Source organism: Zonotrichia albicollis, chromosome 13 (genome assembly GCF_047830755.1).
Source record: "Zonotrichia albicollis isolate bZonAlb1 chromosome 13, bZonAlb1.hap1, whole genome shotgun sequence".
NCBI lineage: Eukaryota > Metazoa > Chordata > Aves > Passeriformes > Passerellidae > Zonotrichia > Zonotrichia albicollis.
The window spans coordinates 15,805,212-15,824,620 of NC_133831.1; the positions used below are offsets into that span (position 1 = coordinate 15,805,212).

Here is a 19,409-nt window from a genome sequence, read left to right on the forward strand (position 1 = left end):
ATTCTGAGCACTGGTCTCAGTATTTGCAATTCAAATGTGTAACCTGGTGACTAATCCAGAGGCAGCGGCATGATTTGAGGGATTAGAAAGGAGATTTAAGAGTGACTTGCATTGCCACAGTGCTGTTTTGGAGCTTAGCTGAATTCCACAGAAATTAGGGAGATGGTTGAGTTCATAGGTTGAGTTCAGTTCTCCTGTTTGGATGGGGAAAGTGTGAACAGTCCAATATCAGCCTTTTTTCCTAGATTTCTGATGGAGAGGCTAAAAATACTATTTATGGAAATAAGTAAGAGTCAACTTCAAATGAAGATTTCAGAAAACTGCAGAAGAGTGTTTTGTGGAATTCCTTCAAGACACTTCCCCCAATTATAAAAGAACTGGTCATATGAGTCAGTTGTAGGCTTCAAATACCTACAGAAAGCTGGAAGGTATTCCCAGCTGATCTGGGATTTTAGATAAGCTTATCTCTGTGGGGAGGGAGAGGTGTACTATGGAGTTTGAGTCAGGAGGAAAATAGGGTATTCACATCCCAGTGTTTTTGTGCATTTCTCCTATGCATCTGACTGTCAGCTTGTTAAATGTTAATCGTCTTCTACAGGATAAAAATCAACATGCTTTCTTCTTGAATGTTTGACCTTTTAAACATTCAGTGGGTTTGATTCAGGATATATTCATTAGCCCTTCTCTTCCCAAGTTAGATTGAAAATGCAGAAAACTAATTAGAGAATAGATCAATAATGTCAGAATTTCATTCAACTACCATGCATTATAAATTACTGATTTATCTAAATCACTGTGGGTGTTGGGTTTCTGCGAGACACAGAAAGTGAGAAAAGAGGACTGCTTATGAAAATTACTAAGAAAAGAACAGCTACAAAATCCCCATTTTTTTTCTTTTAATTCTATATTTCATTATTTGTGGAGGCTAAAATCTGGGAATGGTTTAGAATGAGATGGTAAGTAATAGAGAAATGAAATCTGAGAACAGTGAAACATTTTCTTCTTGAAAACGTTACATCTTTCAAGATGAGGCCCTTCAGGACTGGATTTTCCTATGATTTTTGAGAGATTAGGGATTCCAATCCAGGAAAATGATGGATAATTTTAAAAAGAAGAGGTCATTTTTGATTTGGGGTTGGATTTACCATGCTAGGAGTAAGCATCATTACCTGTGAGCCTCTCTGAGCTGCTGGACAAGCTGTTCAATCTGCTGTGGTATTCCATCCCTCATCTGCAAAGCAGGAATGAGAATGATCCCTTCTCTTGCTCTCTTTTCTGTGTCTGTTTGCTGTCTAAAGGATCCCCTAAGCTGTGCCTTGCTGAGCAGGCATTCACTGAGTACCCCAGCAGGAAACCACTCTGAAATTCCTGGGTCCCACCATATAAATAATGACCTTGCCCTCTCTGGTGATGCTCAGCTTGGAGTTGCATTCAGCAGAATGCATGAGGATGCCAAGACCTCCAGGGTATGCAGGGTTAGCTAATTATCCTGCTCTAAATAAAACCCAAGTGCTAATTACTGGGATGTACAACTAATAATCAGGGTTTCTGGTTGGAGAGAACAGAAGTGTGTTTGTCCCTGGGTGGTTTTACTAGTCATGCATACAGTTTACAAATGACAATCTTTAGGCTGTAGATGTAAGTAAGAATCTGCTGAATTCCATCTCACAGGTTTTTTAGAATGACAGTGCCATTTTTTTTTTTAACTTCTGGGTATATCCATGTGACTGTGCTGGCTCCAGTGGAATAAATAATGTTGTTGCAAGAAGAGGTAGAGTGTGGCTACCAAACATCTGGTTTCCTTTTGTTGGTGTTTAAAGAGTAAAAAAACCTAGGGTCATGGTAAGATGACCTTTTAGGATGGTTTTTGAAATCTAGATGGCTCAGCTGTTAAGATTCCCTTCTCTCAACCTCATGAAATTAGAAGTTAAAATTCAATAAAGGCCTTCTGGGGCCCAAAACTGGAAACGCAAAGTACAGACATCAGATTGCACAAATTCTTCAATGCCCCAAGTGCTGCCTAAAGGCTGGCATAGCACCTGATGGACCCCACTGGGCTCCTGCCTGGACCAGGAGGAAGAATGATTTTTGTGTACATGCTCTAGGCTGTTCTATCCCTTTTGCTGTTGATCAGTTTATTCTGGGGCCCTGCCTAAGCAGACCTCTCTTAGTGCGACTGGGGGCTATTCCTGCATTTTGAATAATCAGTGTTATTGCTGTTATCAATAAGAGGTAAAGCAGATTTTCTTTATTATGCAGGACTTGTTACAGCAACTTGCTGTCTCCCACTGAGACCATAAGGAGACATGATCCTACTGTATTAGGACTGCTTTGTCTTCAGAATATTCTTGTGATTTAGGTGTCTTCTTTCCTGTGGCTGAACTGCATTTCAGTGGAAAGAAACGAGTTTGGGAAGTGCTTGCACATGCTTGGTCTCAGGTTTTGCTGTGTCAGGAGTGAATGGGCAGCTGCAAACTCTGTCAACCAATTTACATGCCAGTGAACTAACATAATAATGTGTTTGCAGGGTCAAGCTGTTGCTCAGCTCTGTTCAACCATTCCCAATGTTACTGTTTTTGGAACAGCTTCATCTTTCAAACATGAAGCAATCAAAAACTCGGTAACTCACCTGTTTGACAGGAACGCAGACTATGTCCAAGAAGTAAAAAGGTAATCTTGTGTTTTCCTGAGTCAGGTCTGTATGGTATCTGGTAAAATACTCTGAAAGGCACCAGGCTGATCATATTTATGGGAAGAGACTGCATTTGTGAGTTTGGGAGCTGTAGTTTTTTCCAGTTATTTCATCTGTTCACTAGGGACAGGATAGTAAGCATCTCCCTGTGTCTTGAGGAGCAACATGAAATTTTTCAATCTCTGTCCCTATTTGGACATCTGATGTGAGCAAAGTAAATTAAGTGAAAGAAACTTAAAGATCTTAACAGAAGGATCCTTTACCTTCATTTGCATATGTACTTGCTCGCTTTAATGCACCAAATAAGATATTTTCAGTGAATTTGTAAGGTATCCAGGTTTTGGAGTTCTCTGGTGTGCTTTTATCTGCCTGGGTTTTTATCCTCTGCCAGGGATTGATATCAGAGCACATGATGTCTGTTTTAATTTCAGATCCTTAGATTTTGTTTGTTTGCATTCAGATTAAAATCATCCTGTTGCCTTTTGAAGTCATGGTGTGTGTTTCTGTTTATGTGCTTTCAAACACTTTGTTTTTCACTTTGTCTGACTGTTGATACTGGTGTTGGTGGAGGTGGCAGAACTTCTCTCTGGGCTGTTAGCACTGCAGGCTGTATTGCAGGAGAAATCAAGGTGGGTACAAGAGATAAAAACCATGGGTGTAACAAGGTTAGATTAAACAAGGTGATGTTAGTTTGTGCTCTTTCCTGGCACAGAGGTGTTTAATATCAGCTCAGTGAGAAGTCCTGATTGAAAGGCAGAAGTGGCACCCTGTAGAATGTGCCAGTACCCTGATTTGTTACTCAGATCCTTCAGTTTTCCCTTTGCATTGAGAAGATTTTTAATAAACCTACAGCAGTAATTCTGAGAATGCTGCTGTGACAAATTGTCTCTTGGCAGTGGCAAATCTCTTGGTTTGATGGATATTAGCTGTGTGCTGTGTCCTCCTTCAAGTGTTCACTTCTTAAAAGTCTGTGAGCAGAAGAGGATGGAGCTGTGATGGAGAAAGGACAGAGAAAAAACCTGCTTTATTTCAGGCCACTGGGGCATTCAGAAGGGAGAAAACTCAAAAAACAGAGCAAAACCAAAGCAACCACCAAATACTCCAAGAAAAAAAACCCAAAAAAATCCTTAAGAGATGTTATGAATGTGGAAATATTCATAGGGATGAGGAGTCAATTCAACCAGGGAAGCCACCAAAAGCTGTTTCATTGTAAAACTTTAATTCCTTTACAGTGGAGGCTCATCCAGTGGCCTGAATAGAAGCAATTTATTGTCCCAAATGTGGCAGCAGTACCAGGGAGTGAAGTTGCCTGGTTTTGCTGCTGTTTGTAACCAGTGGATGCCTGGGTCTCACCTTTGTGTTGTGAGGAAGCTGAAATATGCATTACAAGCCTAAATCAGGATATTCAATGTATTTTTCTTCTTCTCCAGCATCATACTGACACTGCATTGACAGAGCTGTTGGAAAGTTATAAATATGCAGACTGTTTATTGGAACAGTACAAAAATGGCCTGATTGTAACACTTGGGCTGGATTTCTAGCTCTTGGAGACTTCTCTTTATGCTTGATTTAAGTATTAACTGATATCTAGTTGATAAAATATCTGAAGAAGAAGAAGACTCATATAAAAGTTACAAAGTTACTCATAAAGCAAATAACTTTATGAGTAACTTTGTATGAAAAGAAATTAGGATAAGATCTGTTTCCTTACAAATTTAGAAAAATAATATTATATGTGATTAAGAAAATTATCCTTTTTTTCTCCTCTATTCACAAAACGAGCATTCTCTGATATTTCATTCAGTTAAAAAAGAACTTTTTATCTGTTGCCTGTCTTTTGATAATATAATTTTACTGAAAGCTCTGAAAAATAGGGAGAAAGATGGTTTCCCCCTCTTTAATGCCTAAGTTGGCTAGCCTGAAAAACTTGCACTGTGCCACTGAATGAGTCTCAAATGTATTTTGATGAGGGTAAAGTTTTCACAGTCAAAGCCTCAGCTTAGAGTATTTTCTGTACCTGGAAAGTGTCAGCATTTTGTTAACAACCAGCCTGAGCAGCACTGTGTATCTTACTGCAAAGTAAGAGATCTTTCCTTGTTTTAGAATCTCAGCAGATGGAGTAGATATTGTTTTGGACTGTCTTTGTGGAGAAAATACTGGGAAAGGCCTCAGTCTTCTCAAACCACTTGGGACTTACATTTTATATGGTGAGTGGAAGAAAAGCAGGTGCACATTTCAAAACTAAAGCTTTGCAGAGCTTAAAAGCATTCCTACCCCATCTTCCAGAGCTGGTGCTTGACATGCATGTGCCTGCTCAGTTTGATCATTTCCAATCAAGAGTTTTAGTGAAGCTGACCATGGACTAAATCATTGATAAATAAATGGTAATAAAAAAAAAAATTAAAATAATATTTAGAAAAGTAAATCCAAAATTGAAAGTGAACCTACAGTACAGATGGTTAAGCATCATTTGGTGATACAGTAGAAGGATGGGAGAAAGGTTGGGTCTCTCATTCTGGCCAAGGAAAATTCAGTGCAGTTTTTGTGAGAGAGAAGCTTGAAGGACAAATTCAGGAAGAATGCTGTTGGGAAGGGATGAAGCTGAAGGGATTGCTGTATTTATGGGAAGGGATGAAGCTGAAGGGATTGCTGTGTTTATGTTTATGCTCACAATCCATGAGCAGTGCTGTATTTATGGGAAGATGCCCAGCAGAACCTGACCTGTTCCCAGTTTGATAGATTGTCAGTGTCAGCTCAGAATTCCTCAAAGCCTGGAGGGCTTCGTTGCCTTGGCCTCTTTGTTTTTTATTCTCAAAATATTTCTACTAATCTCATTTAAACCTGGGCATGTTTTTTTCTTAAATATGAATCATAGAGATGATTTTACATGTACTAAATGGTCTGCTGTAGCTTGTAATAATAACTTGTGTGTGAATGTGCTCATCTTTTACAGGTTCATCTAACATGGTTACTGGGGAGACAAAAAGCTTCTTCAGTTTTGCAAAATCAGTAAGTGTCTCTGTGATGATGCTCTTTCCTCTAACTTTGGTCTTTTCTGTGGCATTTTCATCTTCGTCATTTTCATTTATCTCTGCTGAGTTGTTCTTCTGATGTGTTTTTGTGCCATGTTTCCTTCTGGCAGCACAGCTGGACCAAAACTGGATCTGTGTGCATTTCACATTGCCACTGAAATTGTCTGTGAGACACAGATCTCTTACACAGCGAAGTTTAGACTGCACTATTTATTTACTTGTGGCAAAATATCACATCCATGGGTATGATTAACTGTACCCTGAAGGTTCCTTGTATCTGAAAACACTGTCAGGACCATGCAGTGAATTAGAGATGTACCTCTTAATGGGCCTGTGCCCAGTCAATTCCAGAAGTTTGTTTCATACAGAAAAGTATTTTTCAGTTCTCCATGTTGAAGGGACATCACAGACATGATGATGTGGCATTTGTTTCCTAATTGATGATGTCAGTAAATTCAAAGTTCAATTTTTTTTTTCGTCAGCTTACTACAACAACAGAAATCTTTGCAGAAATCCTAGAGATCAAGAGCAGGACAAATAAATCATATAAACTGCCAGCAAGAAACAAGTTAACCAGGAGTGAAAGCAATTCCTTCATCCAGGAAAAACATGGGGAAAAGTCTTTTCTGAACATCTGTCCTATGATCTTTTTGCCAAAATCTCATTTAGAGCTTCCAGCAACGCCCCCTTCCCAGGAGGAATTGCCTACAAAAGTCTCTGTGTAGCTGAAAACAAGAGAAGTCAGAGCAAGGAGCTGTTCTGTGCCTCCTACATTGCCTTAATGGTTGTAGTGGGAGGATCCCTGTCACTGTCACACACTTGTGACCAAAAACAAGATAATCATTGCTATGCAGCCTTTTAACTGGGAATGTAAGAATATCCAGATGCATTTAATGTGTAGGGTAGGTTCGCCCATTGAAATGAAATTCAGTTGAAGTGTTTTTCAGATAGTATTGGTATTTATTGACAGAATAAATATTAATAAATTGAAGGAATAAAAAAGCCATACAAATTTGGTATACAATTACAGCCAGTTTCTTTATGTAATTATGTTGCAAAATGAACTCATAAAAATTGTATGAAAATTCTAATTAAAAATTTACCCATTCAAATGAAATTTGCAGGGAAGTGGCATCTCTCACTCTCAATGATGCTCTTGGGCTAAATGAAATAAAATCCTTTCATCAGATACTGTGAGATATGCCCAAGTGTCATAAACATAATAATGAATGTGAAGCTGATAGGCAGTGCCTGGCTCCCTTGGTTGTGAGCAGTCATGTCCAGGAGTTGCCATGAACATCTGGGCACTCCAGGGGCTGTCTGGGGAGAGCAGAAGGGGGAAGGAAATCCAAATTCCTTGCTGCCAGACCCTCCTGCAAACCCAGATGTGTTCCCATCCCTCTCACACCCTGAGCTCCTCCAGCACCAGTTTGTGTTTTATTCCTGCTTGTCAGTCAGCTGCACCCTCCCTTTCCTCATCCTTAAATCAAACCCATGCTGCTCCTCCTGGCTGCTGCTTCGTGAGTCATTTACCACATCTGCACAGGCAGCCTGCTTGAGAACTTCCCTGCACAATTCTAGAAAAATGTTTTTCTAACCATGCTGTTGTTTATTGGTTTCCAGTGGTGGCAGGTTGAGAAAGTAAATCCCATCAAGCTGTATGAGGAGAACAAAGTCATTGCTGGGTTTTCCCTGTTGAATCTACTCTTCAAACAGAATCGAGGTGGCCTGGTCAAGGGAGTGATGGACAAACTCCTAAATCTATATAACAGTAAGAAGATCAAGCCTGTGGTTGATTCATTATGGGCTTTGGAAGAGGTAGGAGTCCTCGTTTTGAAATTTCTGAAAAATAATCACTTTTAGAGGTAAAATCATATTTAAACATGTTTTCTAGTTATTAATGTCTTCTGCTTTTCGGTTTGTGCCTAAGTTGCCTCTAGAGCCCCTGCTATTTGTAAGATCCAAGATCCAGAGTTACCCAGATATTTCTCTACTAAGTATATATTTATTGAAAATGCTAATAATAAATGTGTTTTTTCAGCCTTAGAAAACCTTATTTTTCCTAAGTGCATGAAGCACATGACTAACAAGTGCAGAGTGAAACGCAAACAGTGGAATTGAAAACAAGTTAGATTTTTTTCCCTCAGAATGCATTTTAATACAGAAGCTTTAGTTTCAGTGCCACAGTTGTGCTAGCAAACCTTGGAAGTTTGCAGGTTTTCTGGCAGCTATTGAAAACATGTCAAAGACAAATCAGAACTCACTTTAAGTGTACGTTGCAACTGTGGACTGTGGATTTCTTATGGTTCTTTTTTAAATTCCTCTAGTTGCTCAGCTCTCCTTAAGGACGTGCAAAGAAAGCAAGCTGCTGCCAGCCTGGGCAGTTCCAAACCCCTTGTCAAAACTATAACATTTATAGTTATACTGGTGAAGGAAGAGAAGTATTTTTGGAGGTGTGAACAGAAATTACCATATGAAGAAACAACACAATTATAGAGCAGCAGCAGGTTAATACTCATGGTTTCTGTGTCTGTGGGGTGCACTGAGCCTGGCACATCACTTGGGCTGTGTCTGTGATGGCTCTGCTGAGTGGGGTTGTGTCTGTAGTGTTGGATTTCACTGCTCTGAGGGTGCTGCAACAAAATCCTGTCTGTGGTGGAGCACAGTAGGAGGTGTAACCATGAGGGAATAGTAACCACCAGCAGGCTCAGTCCATGAGGAGTGCTGTGTTTTACCGAGATTGTGGCTGTGTTTTAGGGATTGTGAGCTGTTTTCTGAACCCAGCATGTCCTGTGCTGTCCCTGCAAGTGCCCCAGTGCATCCCAAGGTGCCTCTTCATGTGGCAGAGCTGCAAAGGGCCCAGCCCTTGTGGTCACAACTTCCCCAGGAGCCTCCTTTTCCTCTGAAAGGTCTGCCTGGGGCCACAGTGTCACAAGAGCACCCAGGGACAGCTGGGGACACTGAGGGCTCTCCTTGGCACCCACATGCTCCAGGAATGGCAGATGATGTGATGAAGAGCAGCTGCTCGGGCCAGACCAAATCCTGTGCTGCTGCCTGAAAGGGAGAGCCCTTTGCAGAGCAGTGTGAACCAGAAATGGGATCAGATTTATGGGTTTGATGTGTCTTTTTGAACTTAATTATTAAGTAAGCTTATGAAGGAGCTTAAAAATGTAAGTGGCACAGGTCTCTAGACAGGCATTCTGCAATTTCTTTGTTCATGTAAAATATATACTTTTCATGTACTGGTGAGTAAGAGAAGGATAATTAAAATAGTAACAATAGCTTGAACAATACTTGATTGAGGACATGCCATAACATGAAAAATTAAACGTGGCAGGCTGATCTCAATAGTCAGCATGATGGGAATTTGTTGGGAGATTTCTGTTTGATAACATTTCATCTAACATTTGGCAGTAGCATGCTCCATCCCCACCAGTAGATTGTGATATGTGTAAATACATCTGTTGTAAAGCACAGTCTGAAACTCCAGCTCATTTGTCACACCTGCTGGCTTTCCATGAGCTGTCTGAAATTGGCAGAGGAACTGTCTGGCTGTACCTTAAGGGATATGGTAGTGCAAGAGTTGTTTATTTGATTGCAAAGTATTACTGAAATATTACTCATCCAGGGCATTATCATTGTTGGGGTATATTTTTGTGGTCATGAAAATAATGTAGGGCTGACTCTCAAGTTGATATGATACACAGAGAGCGTGTCATAGCTGAGGACTAAATGGAACTAGACTGAAGAAAGGTTGGTGCATTTCTGTTCTGTTTTGGTAGGTTTTCATTTTTCATTTCAGACCTTGAACATCTCCTTTCAGAGGTGGACATTTGATTGTTTTTCACTTCTTGTTGGGTAAGCTTGATGAGCTCCAAATGTCCACTTTCATTTGCCCTCTCCCAGTATGGTTTATTAGAGACTAAACCAACATATGACCAACTTTTACCAAATTTCCTAAGGAAACTGCCTGACCCATCAGAGCACTGAGAATGTGCATTAACTAGAGAGTGGCAGAAAGGGGGACTCCCTACATGGCATTTCAAAATGAATGTCTGATTAATATTCTGTGGAGGAATATTGCCTTTTCCAGAGCCTTGTGGGGAATTCATGTGTCCCCTGTCTAGCAATTCCACCCTAGAGGTTAACTTGAATCCAGTCAGAGACATTCAAAATGAAAATATTGTAAGGAAAATTCCCAAAGGAGCCTTCAGCATGGGACACCTTTCCAAATGTTTTATTTTAAATACCTGAATGTACCATCACATGCATAATAGGTTTGATCTCTGTATGAAAGGCACATCCCCAGCACATCCCTTCAGTTCTCTTTATTCACTCTGCATCTGCATTTGTTTTCATGTATTCCTTTGTGAAAATATCAATTCACAAATTAATGCAGACTCTCTAAAGCCAATGTGGCAGACACCTGGTTTTGTTCCAGAGCTATATCTCAGTACAAATGCTGCTCTTTTCAGTCCTGTATCAGTTTCCATCCATGTATCAGAGCAGAGGACAATGAGGTTTATGCACAGGAGTGTTCCCCTTTGCTGCTCAAGGCTGGTTTCCTTGCATGATGACCCCAAAACTGAGAGCTTTATGTTCCAGTGCATGAGAACAGCCAGAGACAGGCTTTGTGTCAGGTTACATCGGTCTTCATGAAGTGTAAAAAAAATACTGCATTCTTCTAAAAGCCTGGTACGGTTCCTTGAACAGCATTTATTTCTTAATAATTTCTGCAGGAGCACACAGTTTGAATTTTAAAGAATATACTGATGAGAGAATATTGTAATGGCAAATTCAAGTGGCAATAATACAGAACTTAGAGAAAGTTATTAGATTCCCATTTGCCTATTAAGCAGTCTGTGTTAATGATGTCCAGTTGATTGTCAAATTATTTTATAGCTAGAACAGCTCAGAAATTATTAGATGGACTTAATTTGATGTTGTTCCTGTTGAACCATGAAGGTTTGCCTGAGTGTCCATGAGATCATTCTCATTAGGATATAAACCCTTCAGTGTTGGGTTTCTGTGCTTTAGGGCTGCATCCAAAGGCCACAAAGTCAGGGGGAGGATTCCTGGTTGCAGTGGCCTTTGCTTTAGGATGAGCATTGCCCTCCCTCTGCAGTGCTTGAACAAATTTGACACCTGACAGAAAAGAGGAACTGAGAAGTGGCTCAGTTTTCCTCAGATTACTGCTGACACAAGGGAGCTCTGGATCCAGACTCTTGACTGCTGCTGTGGAGCAAAACTATTTGTATTGCTGTGTTAGCTGCTGCTGTTTGTTTGGGAAGGGTAATTTTAATCTCAAACTTACATCCATAAATCCCAGTAAAGCCAAGCCTTCTCTCAAGTAGGCAATTAGAACCACTTTATTGTGGAAAAGTAAGAAGGATTTAACTAAAAGTGACAGTAACAAAATCCACAGATACTTTAAAATGGAAATACAACTTGGGAATTGCTCATCATGAGATGAATGAAGTCATACAATAAATTAGCTGCTGGTGAGATATCTTGCTGCTTTGTAACTATTTGTTTATGCATTCAAGTGTTTAAAACATGAGATGATTTGTAGTGGCACATGCTTAAAATGCTGCTCTGTAGTAAAAAGCTGATTGTCTGGTAGGATTGCATTTCATTACAAATAGAGTTTAAAACAGAATTTGAATTCAGTGAATATTTTTTGATCTTTCTAGTTGTTTCTTGGTTAGTGCCTGTTTACCACTCGTCTTCACTCAGATTAATTTGTACTGTGCATTTATGCATTAGCATTTTCCTGAGGGTCTGGGAGTATTTGGCTTTACAGAGTAGTCAATTAGCAAGCAGGATGAAAACTGGCAGTTCTCAAAAAAATCTAGTGTGCTGAATAAAAACATGCATGTTGCACTTTTCTATTAAAATTCTGTGGTTTTCATCTCTTTAGAGTTGCAAAAGAAAATTTATGTTCAAGGTAGATTGACACAGAAGTTATATGTGCCTTCTTTGGTGGTTTACAGCAGTCAAATTTGGCACTGAGCATGTGTAAAACAAACCTCACAAATTCTTGCACAGGAACTGCCAGTCATGGTCAAAGTCATCAAAATATCTGGGGCACCTTTCCCTGTACCTGAAGCTGCTTGTTTCAGAAGGGACTCTCAGCAGTCAGAAAGTTTTCAGACTTGGGCATTTTGATCCAGGTGGGTGAGGAGTGAGAGTATGGAGAAACATCCTGCCCACAGGTGTGTCCCAAAGGATTCTCTGCATTCCTCTCTCTCAGAGGGTTTGAGGCAGTGCCTGCTATGGAACAACGATGGCACCACAGGCTCCTGCTGCCTTAGGGTCAGCAAGAGTGGTGAGACACTGAGACCTGTGCAATAGAGCTGTTATTTACTCTGAAAAAGTAAGAGGGGAATGTGATGATGTCCTGGTACGAAGTGTGCACGTCACCAGGTGTCACTGGTTTGCAGTGATAATGCAATAATGCCTTTAATAATGCCTTTAGCAGCACCTCACTTAGTGAACAGTCATGCCAAAACCATAGCCCAGACCCAGGAGTACACCATGGCCCTCAGCTGTGATCAAAATCAGTGGAATTGAGCACTAAATATTACAGATCATGATATGACTATCAGAGTGCTCTAGTGACTGTGCCTTGTGGTCAGTACATAGAATATTTTTAACTGGAAAGAGCCCTGCACCGTAATTTAGTTTGTAATGAACACTGCACTGAGTCACTGGGGGTTTTTTTTGGCTGAATAATTATGAGAGATCTTCCTGTGAGTTTGTATTATTTTTCCTTTGTGTGCAAATAACACTGATAGATAATGCAGAGAACAGATACATGTGAGAACAGCAACATATGACAAAATGTGCCTTCTAAAGGAATTACTGTATCAGTAGGTCTGGCTGTAAATACAGTGAGATTTCCTGCTCTTGAAGCTTTTCTCTGGTAGTTTGTTAAGGAAACCCAAGCTGTGTTTAAGAACCTGAAGCTAAAGGAGTGCAGCTGATCACATTCCAGTGACATTATAGAATACCTGCTGGTACAAAAATTTCCTGTAAAAGGCACATTTTATCATAGGTAGTTCTCACACTGTGTTCTCTTCATTAGCTATCAGTGTTGTTAGCAGGCAAAGGAAAAGAGTAGGAGCTCTACTTTAGGATTACAGCTTTATTGAGTTCCAATCCAGTGACAAGACCTGGATGAAGGAACATTTTCCATACAGAACTATGGCACGTTTTGGGGAGGGCAAAGCAATCACAATATGTCTGGTTTTAGCACTGCTCACTGGCTTCAAAAGGTTCAGGTACTGTAAACCTGTGTTTTTCCACTGAACTCATCCTCTCCTGTAAATTACCACCTCAGTGCAGGCTGTTAAATATCAGCAATACCATTATTTGAGAGGCAGGGGGATGGGAGATCTCAAACCCATGATAGCAGAATAATAACAGTGAACCCCCTAAAGCAGAGACTTTAATTTCATCAAAAGCTATTTATGCATTTCTGTGATCTTGGCTTCAGGGCAAAAAGCCTGCCATGTATCACTGGAGTGAGACCTAGAGAAAATTGACCCATTAGTTACTTTTAATGTAGAAAGAGAGCAATCTAATAATACCAGATTGGGCTGGTATCTTGTTAGGAATACTAAATACCATCCCAGGTCTAATTTTTTTTCTAATAGTTACAATGTCATAATAATGAGTGCAGGTTTTTTTGTCTTTCCTGCTTGATGAAAACATTCTCCAGCAGAACAAATTATGCCTTTTTTGAAGTCAAGGACTTCTACAGTGTTTATTCTTCAGGGTACACAAAACAACAGAGTACCAGAATAAAAGTGGAAGTAAATTTATAACCAAAGTAATAACCCACTCTGAAATACAGAAAAGATTAATTTTTTCATAAGCATAAAACAATTTACTTTGCAGTCCTGTGGTGTTGGAGGAGGGAAGTGCAGCTCATTCTGTGAAACCTCCCACGGTTTGGCAGTGTCTGTGCTGTGCTTGCTCCTCCAGCACCACCGAGCACACTCTGCTTGTTTTGAGTATTTCTTTGACAGAACAACTTTGCAGTTGTTCATGAGCAGCTTTCCTGATGGACAGGTGTTACCTCTGCAGATATCCTGGCCTCTGATGCTGCCTTGGATCTCTCTTTGTTCTTCATCTGACTGGGTGAAATAAATACCTGTAGCTCAAAGTAAATTTAAATGCTTTATCTGTTCATCATCTGTTCATTGTTTCCTTGTACACACACAGGTCTAACACAAGCTTAGTACAAGGTATCAAAGCACACAAAAATGCATGGAGCTGTGTCTTACTGATGTAACAGGCTTGAAAATGGAGATGTGGGGAAAGCAGAATGAGGAACAAAACTTGAATAATTCAGGGCAGCTTGACTCTGTGTTCACAAACAAATTATACACAGAATTATACACAGAGGCCAAATCTCTTGCAAAGATACTTGAAAGAAAGACATTCTTTTAAATGTGGGGAATCTCAGACTCATGGAATGGTTTGGGTTGAAGAAGACCTTAGAGATCATCCAGTGATCCAGATCACCCCAGCCATGGCAGGGACACCTCCCACAGTCCCAGGCTGCTCCAGCCCCAGTGTCCAGCCTGGCCTTGGGCACTGCCAGGGATCCAGGGGCAGCCCCAGCTGCTCTGGGCACCCTGTGCCAGGGCCTGCCTACCCTCACAGGGAACAATTCCTCATTCCCAACATCCCACCCAGCCCTGCCCTGTGGCACTGGGAGCCATTCCTTGGCTCCTGTCCCTCCATCCTTGTCCCCCAGTCCCATTCCAGCTCTCCTGGAGCCCCTTCAGGCACTGGAAGAGGCTCTGAGCTCTCCCTGGAGCCTCCTCTTCTCCAGGCTAAGGGGAAAGCTATTCCACCGGAATTTTACCTTGCTAACATTAAATACAATGAACACAAATTCTAAAGGAATGAATACTAGGCCATGAGTAAGGTGATGTTTAATTTAGGCTGGGCAAAGATTTTTTTCCCAAGATGTCTATCTGAAATAAATATTAATTAAAACTCCAAATTATTTTGTTGCTGTATGCTTAGATGAATGAAACATATCTTGGAAGTACTGGAGATTAATTAGTTATTGCAATTTTTTTCCCCTCTAAAACATTCTGTATACCTGACTATGGGACCTTTGCTGCTCTTGGGTGAATTATTAAGTTCCTACAAAGTGCCTATAAAATTTCATTTGCTTTTCTTATGCATTTAATTCTGTTTAACAAGACTTCATGTTACTTCATAATTCCTTCTACCCTTCCTAGCACTATCAGGAAGCAATAGCATAACCCAGCAGTCTTTTTAGATTCACACACTGTTGATGGCAATGGTTATGATTTCATTAAAAACCAGGGATGGAAACAAGACAAGACTTTGATACAGGCATGGTGGCTCTGTAATAAGGCCTCAAATACATGACATTAACTGTGATTACCACAAAATCTGATTGGGTAAATGAGCTGTTTTAGGAAACTCAGACTTGTTAAGTATGTAAGCAGAAGTCAATTCTTTTCAATTGCTGTATATTATTCATAAACACTGTATGCAATTCAAGCTACATGAAAGGAATTTAATTAGACAAGTAATTTATTTCTGCTCTATGCTTTCTAGCATTTCTTTTACAGCCTCTGAAATTTAGCTTGTGTTCTCTAGCCTGCCAGTTAAATACTTGTATTTAAAGAACGACCTAGAGTCTTCAGAATGTTCCTTTGTGCACAGTGAGCATATCTGTGCTGCAGTACCCATTTAGTAGATGAATAACCAGAGAGATGGTGGATGTCATTGCCTGCCTGGTGCCATGCAGCACAGCAGTGGAAACATCATGGATCAGCCTGGAAATCTCCAATTGCCAGTTCTGGCCTGTCCCAGCCATAGCCCTGGGCTGTGCCTCAGCATCTCCTGGAGCCTTCTGTGGCTCAGTGCCTTCATGGGCTCTGATGGACGGAGGTGTGAGTTCTACCAGAGGTCAGTGAGCTCCTTCCTTCCAGGGAAATGGCATTTCCTTGCACTGGAACGAAGTGGCAAACAGGGAAATGTGTTTTGGCAGCGTTTGTGATGAGCATTGATCCTGTGCTCACATTTGCTGTTGCAAAGGTTAGAAGCTGACCAGCCTGAGACTGAACCTCTGCATTTACATAAATGCAGCCTGCAGCCACAGCTCTTTCCTGATCTACTTAGTGAGCACTCTGCTGAGAATTAATTAGTTCTGGAGACACAGAGAGGCAGAAAACACTTGGTGGAAGGCATGAGACACGGGTTGAGAGTGCACTGGTGAGTCATGGTTGTGTTTCTGGGGCAGGTCAGGCTGTCACTGCTGCTCGCCCCTGTGTGCCTCAGCAGCTCCTGCAGCTGCAGGGAAAGGGGAATAAAGAGTAGATTTGGTTCCTGATGGATAGTGCAAGGGCAGGGGGAAATAGGCAGGGAAATAATATAGGAATCATTGATGGATTCCTCTGAAGAAAAAGTGTGCACTATTAAAGATAAACTAGTCACATGCTTGCAGTTAATTAAATTAGCAACAGGAGGCTATATGGGAAGAGCTGCTTTGCCATTTCTTAGAAAAATAAGGACAAAGCTGTTATATTGAGTAAGCTGCTGATTAATTACTGTGAAGAAGCAGTATTTTACAGGAGTAGTCTGAAATATATTAGCTGGCTTCTAAGTAATAAATTGGCACACATTCCTTATGTGTGGAGCTGATCTGGTGATGCTGCTCCCCTGCAAGGAAATAGATACCTGGTTAGGGAAAACTTTACTGTGGACATCAGTGACACCAACATTTGTGCATAGCTCCAGAAGATAGAGTTCATTTCTTCTGTCTTTATTTTGTATATTTGACTTTAACACAGTTGTTTTTACACTTCATTTTTGCTGTCTGTGTCATGAAATGTAAGCACTCCTCAAGGGTGTCATGGGATCATTTCCCTATTCAAAAACAATTTCTACACTCTCCCTGAAGTATCAGAGAACAAAAGCTACTTGCTTTTATAGCCCTGATCCAAGTGTGCTTCAATCCTTTCCTTTTTATTTCTACCTGATAATGCAAGGAAATATCTGCCTGACTTCTTCCAGTCTTGCACGTGGATGAAATGTATGCCAATGCATTACTGCATCCACCAGCAGAAATAGTTTCAAATGAATTCCAAGAGAAAGTTTACTGTGTCTCCTGCTCCACAGAGCTGGTGGTGGCACTAATTGGCAAGGAATTCTGCAGGGTTGGAACAATGAGTGTTTGCTGTCACTCAGAAATAATTGCTGGATGCTGTGAGTGAGCCTCACTAAAAAAAAACAGGTAATAGAGGGAAAATATTGGAAAGAAAGTTTTCAAAGCCTCATTTAGATGCTCTTTCACTCTTGTGCTGGGCTCTGATAATGTGTGTGCAGTTTCAGCCACAAAGCCTTTGAACAGAACCTTGGATTTCCCTCTGTCAAAAAATTCTGCTCAGGCTCCTTTGTTAATTAGTTGGGTGTTTGGCAGGAAAGCTCTTGGTCACTGAAGTTAGGCTGGCAGGGAGTGCTAATGTGAGAAATTCAGCTTTTCTCTAGGGACAGCATGAACCACAAATCTGAGGTTTGTGTTAGCAATTCCTCCTGGTTGTTTACATTCTCTGAGAAACTCCTTTTAGTCTGCATTCAAATTAAAGAAAGACCTATTTTCACAGATGCTAAGAATTAAAAAAAAAAAAAGAGAGAGTTAGAAATAATGAAGTCTACTTGGTGATGTTGAGAGGTGTCATCTGTATGTCTGGCACAACAGAGAATACAAATAATTTGGATTCCTCCCACCTTTGAAATATTTCCATTTTCAGACTGATGCTTTTGGGTGAGGTTTTGGCCTCTTGATTTGAAAAAAAAAGAAAATGAGAATAATTTTTGTTTGTTTTTCTGGCTGTAATCTATGAGTCTCTTACTTCATTAATCAATGAATGCCCAGAAATCCACTTAAGAAGTTGCCGAAAAGAATCAAAAGTGGGAAGTGGGACATAAGAGTAATGAAAATCTCTCTCTATATATTTAAATCTGATGGGTCCATTTTGTCTAAATGATTCTGCACAGGCAGCATCATCTCTGAGGCCACTTCTGTTGACTGGCAGGGAGCAGAAAGGTTAACAGAGCAGAAGGAAAATTCATTCCCTGCTGCATTACTGTGGTGAGAAACAGCAGCAGAGGCTGTGCCTGGAGCATTTCTGCTGTAAATTCCAGCTCACATCTTTCAGCTTTGAGGAATTTTGGGTGCTTGGCCTATAAAGAGAACACTGACATCAGCTTTTAGCTGCAGTAGAAGGATGTTTAGATGTTAATAGATAGTGAACTCTGGTACAGTAAATGAAATTAAATGGGGTTTTTTGGTTTTAGAAATGCCTTTCTTAGGTGAGCATTCTAGCTCATTTCCTGGGATCAGCTTATGGGTGTATCTATGTAACAGTGGCCAAAGAAAAAAGTAAATTATTAGTTCCAGCAGCAGAACCAATTCTGTCTCTCAGCAGCTGATCATATTAATGACTAGTTTTGGCAGACTGGTAGAAATTTTGGAAATCTCTTGAGCAGTAGCACAAAATTACTTTCCAGGGTTATTTTAATCCATTTTTTCTTTGGTATTAGAGGTCTGATTAGGTTACTAGATTGCCTTTATTGCAAAGAAAACATAGGTTTTGTGTTCTGTTTCACACAGGTTTGTTAAGATACAAAAAAAGGCATCAAAAATCAAAACTACCAAAATAACACTTCATTTTAGTGCATAACAATTGTTAATCAAGATAATTGTTCTCACCTAATGATAATGGCTCATATATTCTTATCAGTCATTTTAAACACAGATGAATTTTAAAAGCAAAATTACTCCTGGGCATAAAGATATCTCTTAGCATAATATAATCTAAATTTAATGTGATAATTGAGAGTTCTGTGTGGTATTGCAGCTTAGTAATAATATTATTGTTGATTACAGATAATGATTTAAATTTACACCGAGGCAGTGAAGCAGATACATTGTCAATACTAAAACACTCCTAAATATACATTAACCAGTTGGGAATGACTGAACACAAATGTATTTTTTAGGTAAAAACTCTGTATTATGAGCACTGACTTTGAGAAAACAATACTGAGAGGAAGCAATGCAATTTTAGAGTTTCAAATGAGCTCTGATTTTCCAGAGTTTTGATTGTACAGAAAATGACAGTTTGAGTATCAAAGCTCAGGCTTTGAAGGTGGTGTTAGAGTGTAATACGTGTTAGAGTGCTCACATCTGAGGATGTTGGGCCATACCTGTGAGAAATGAAGCCTCCCACATCGCAGGCAGCTCCAAATCTTTGTTTAAATAAATTCAGTTTAGTAGAATGGAGACTGTGTAAAAGTGAATTCCTGACCACCAAATATCCACCACCTTGACAAGAACCTGAGGGCTTTTTCTATTTTGTGCTGTGATTATGTCCTGGCTAAAATATCTTAAAGATCCTAAAGTTTCCTGAGCAAGGGGGACATAACCTTTGAGTTCTTCAGCAGCTGTAACACAATCCTGTATCTTTCCCTTCAATCTGAAGTGTGACTGTGTTCACAGGGGTTTTCAGATTGGGGAAGGGACGAGGATCTGCCTCCATGTTTCAGAAGGCTTGATTTATTATTTTATTATATATATTACATTAAAACTATACTAAAAGAATAGAAGAAAAGGTTTCATCAGAAGG

At 40.1% G+C, this 19,409-nt stretch overlaps 1 protein-coding gene across 1 annotated transcript in view; it reads left to right on the forward strand.

Moving 5' to 3' along the window:
• The window catches only part of VAT1L (vesicle amine transport 1 like), a 56,301-nt gene that overhangs the window by 18,398 nt on the left and 18,494 nt on the right, over positions 1 to 19,409 (forward strand). The window contains exons 4-7 of the mRNA XM_005490062.4: positions 2,528 to 2,670; positions 4,796 to 4,899; positions 5,646 to 5,701; positions 7,348 to 7,542. Coding sequence (XP_005490119.2) covers positions 2,528 to 2,670; positions 4,796 to 4,899; positions 5,646 to 5,701; positions 7,348 to 7,542 — 498 coding nt within the window. The remainder of the gene's footprint in view (positions 1 to 2,527; positions 2,671 to 4,795; positions 4,900 to 5,645; positions 5,702 to 7,347; positions 7,543 to 19,409) is intronic.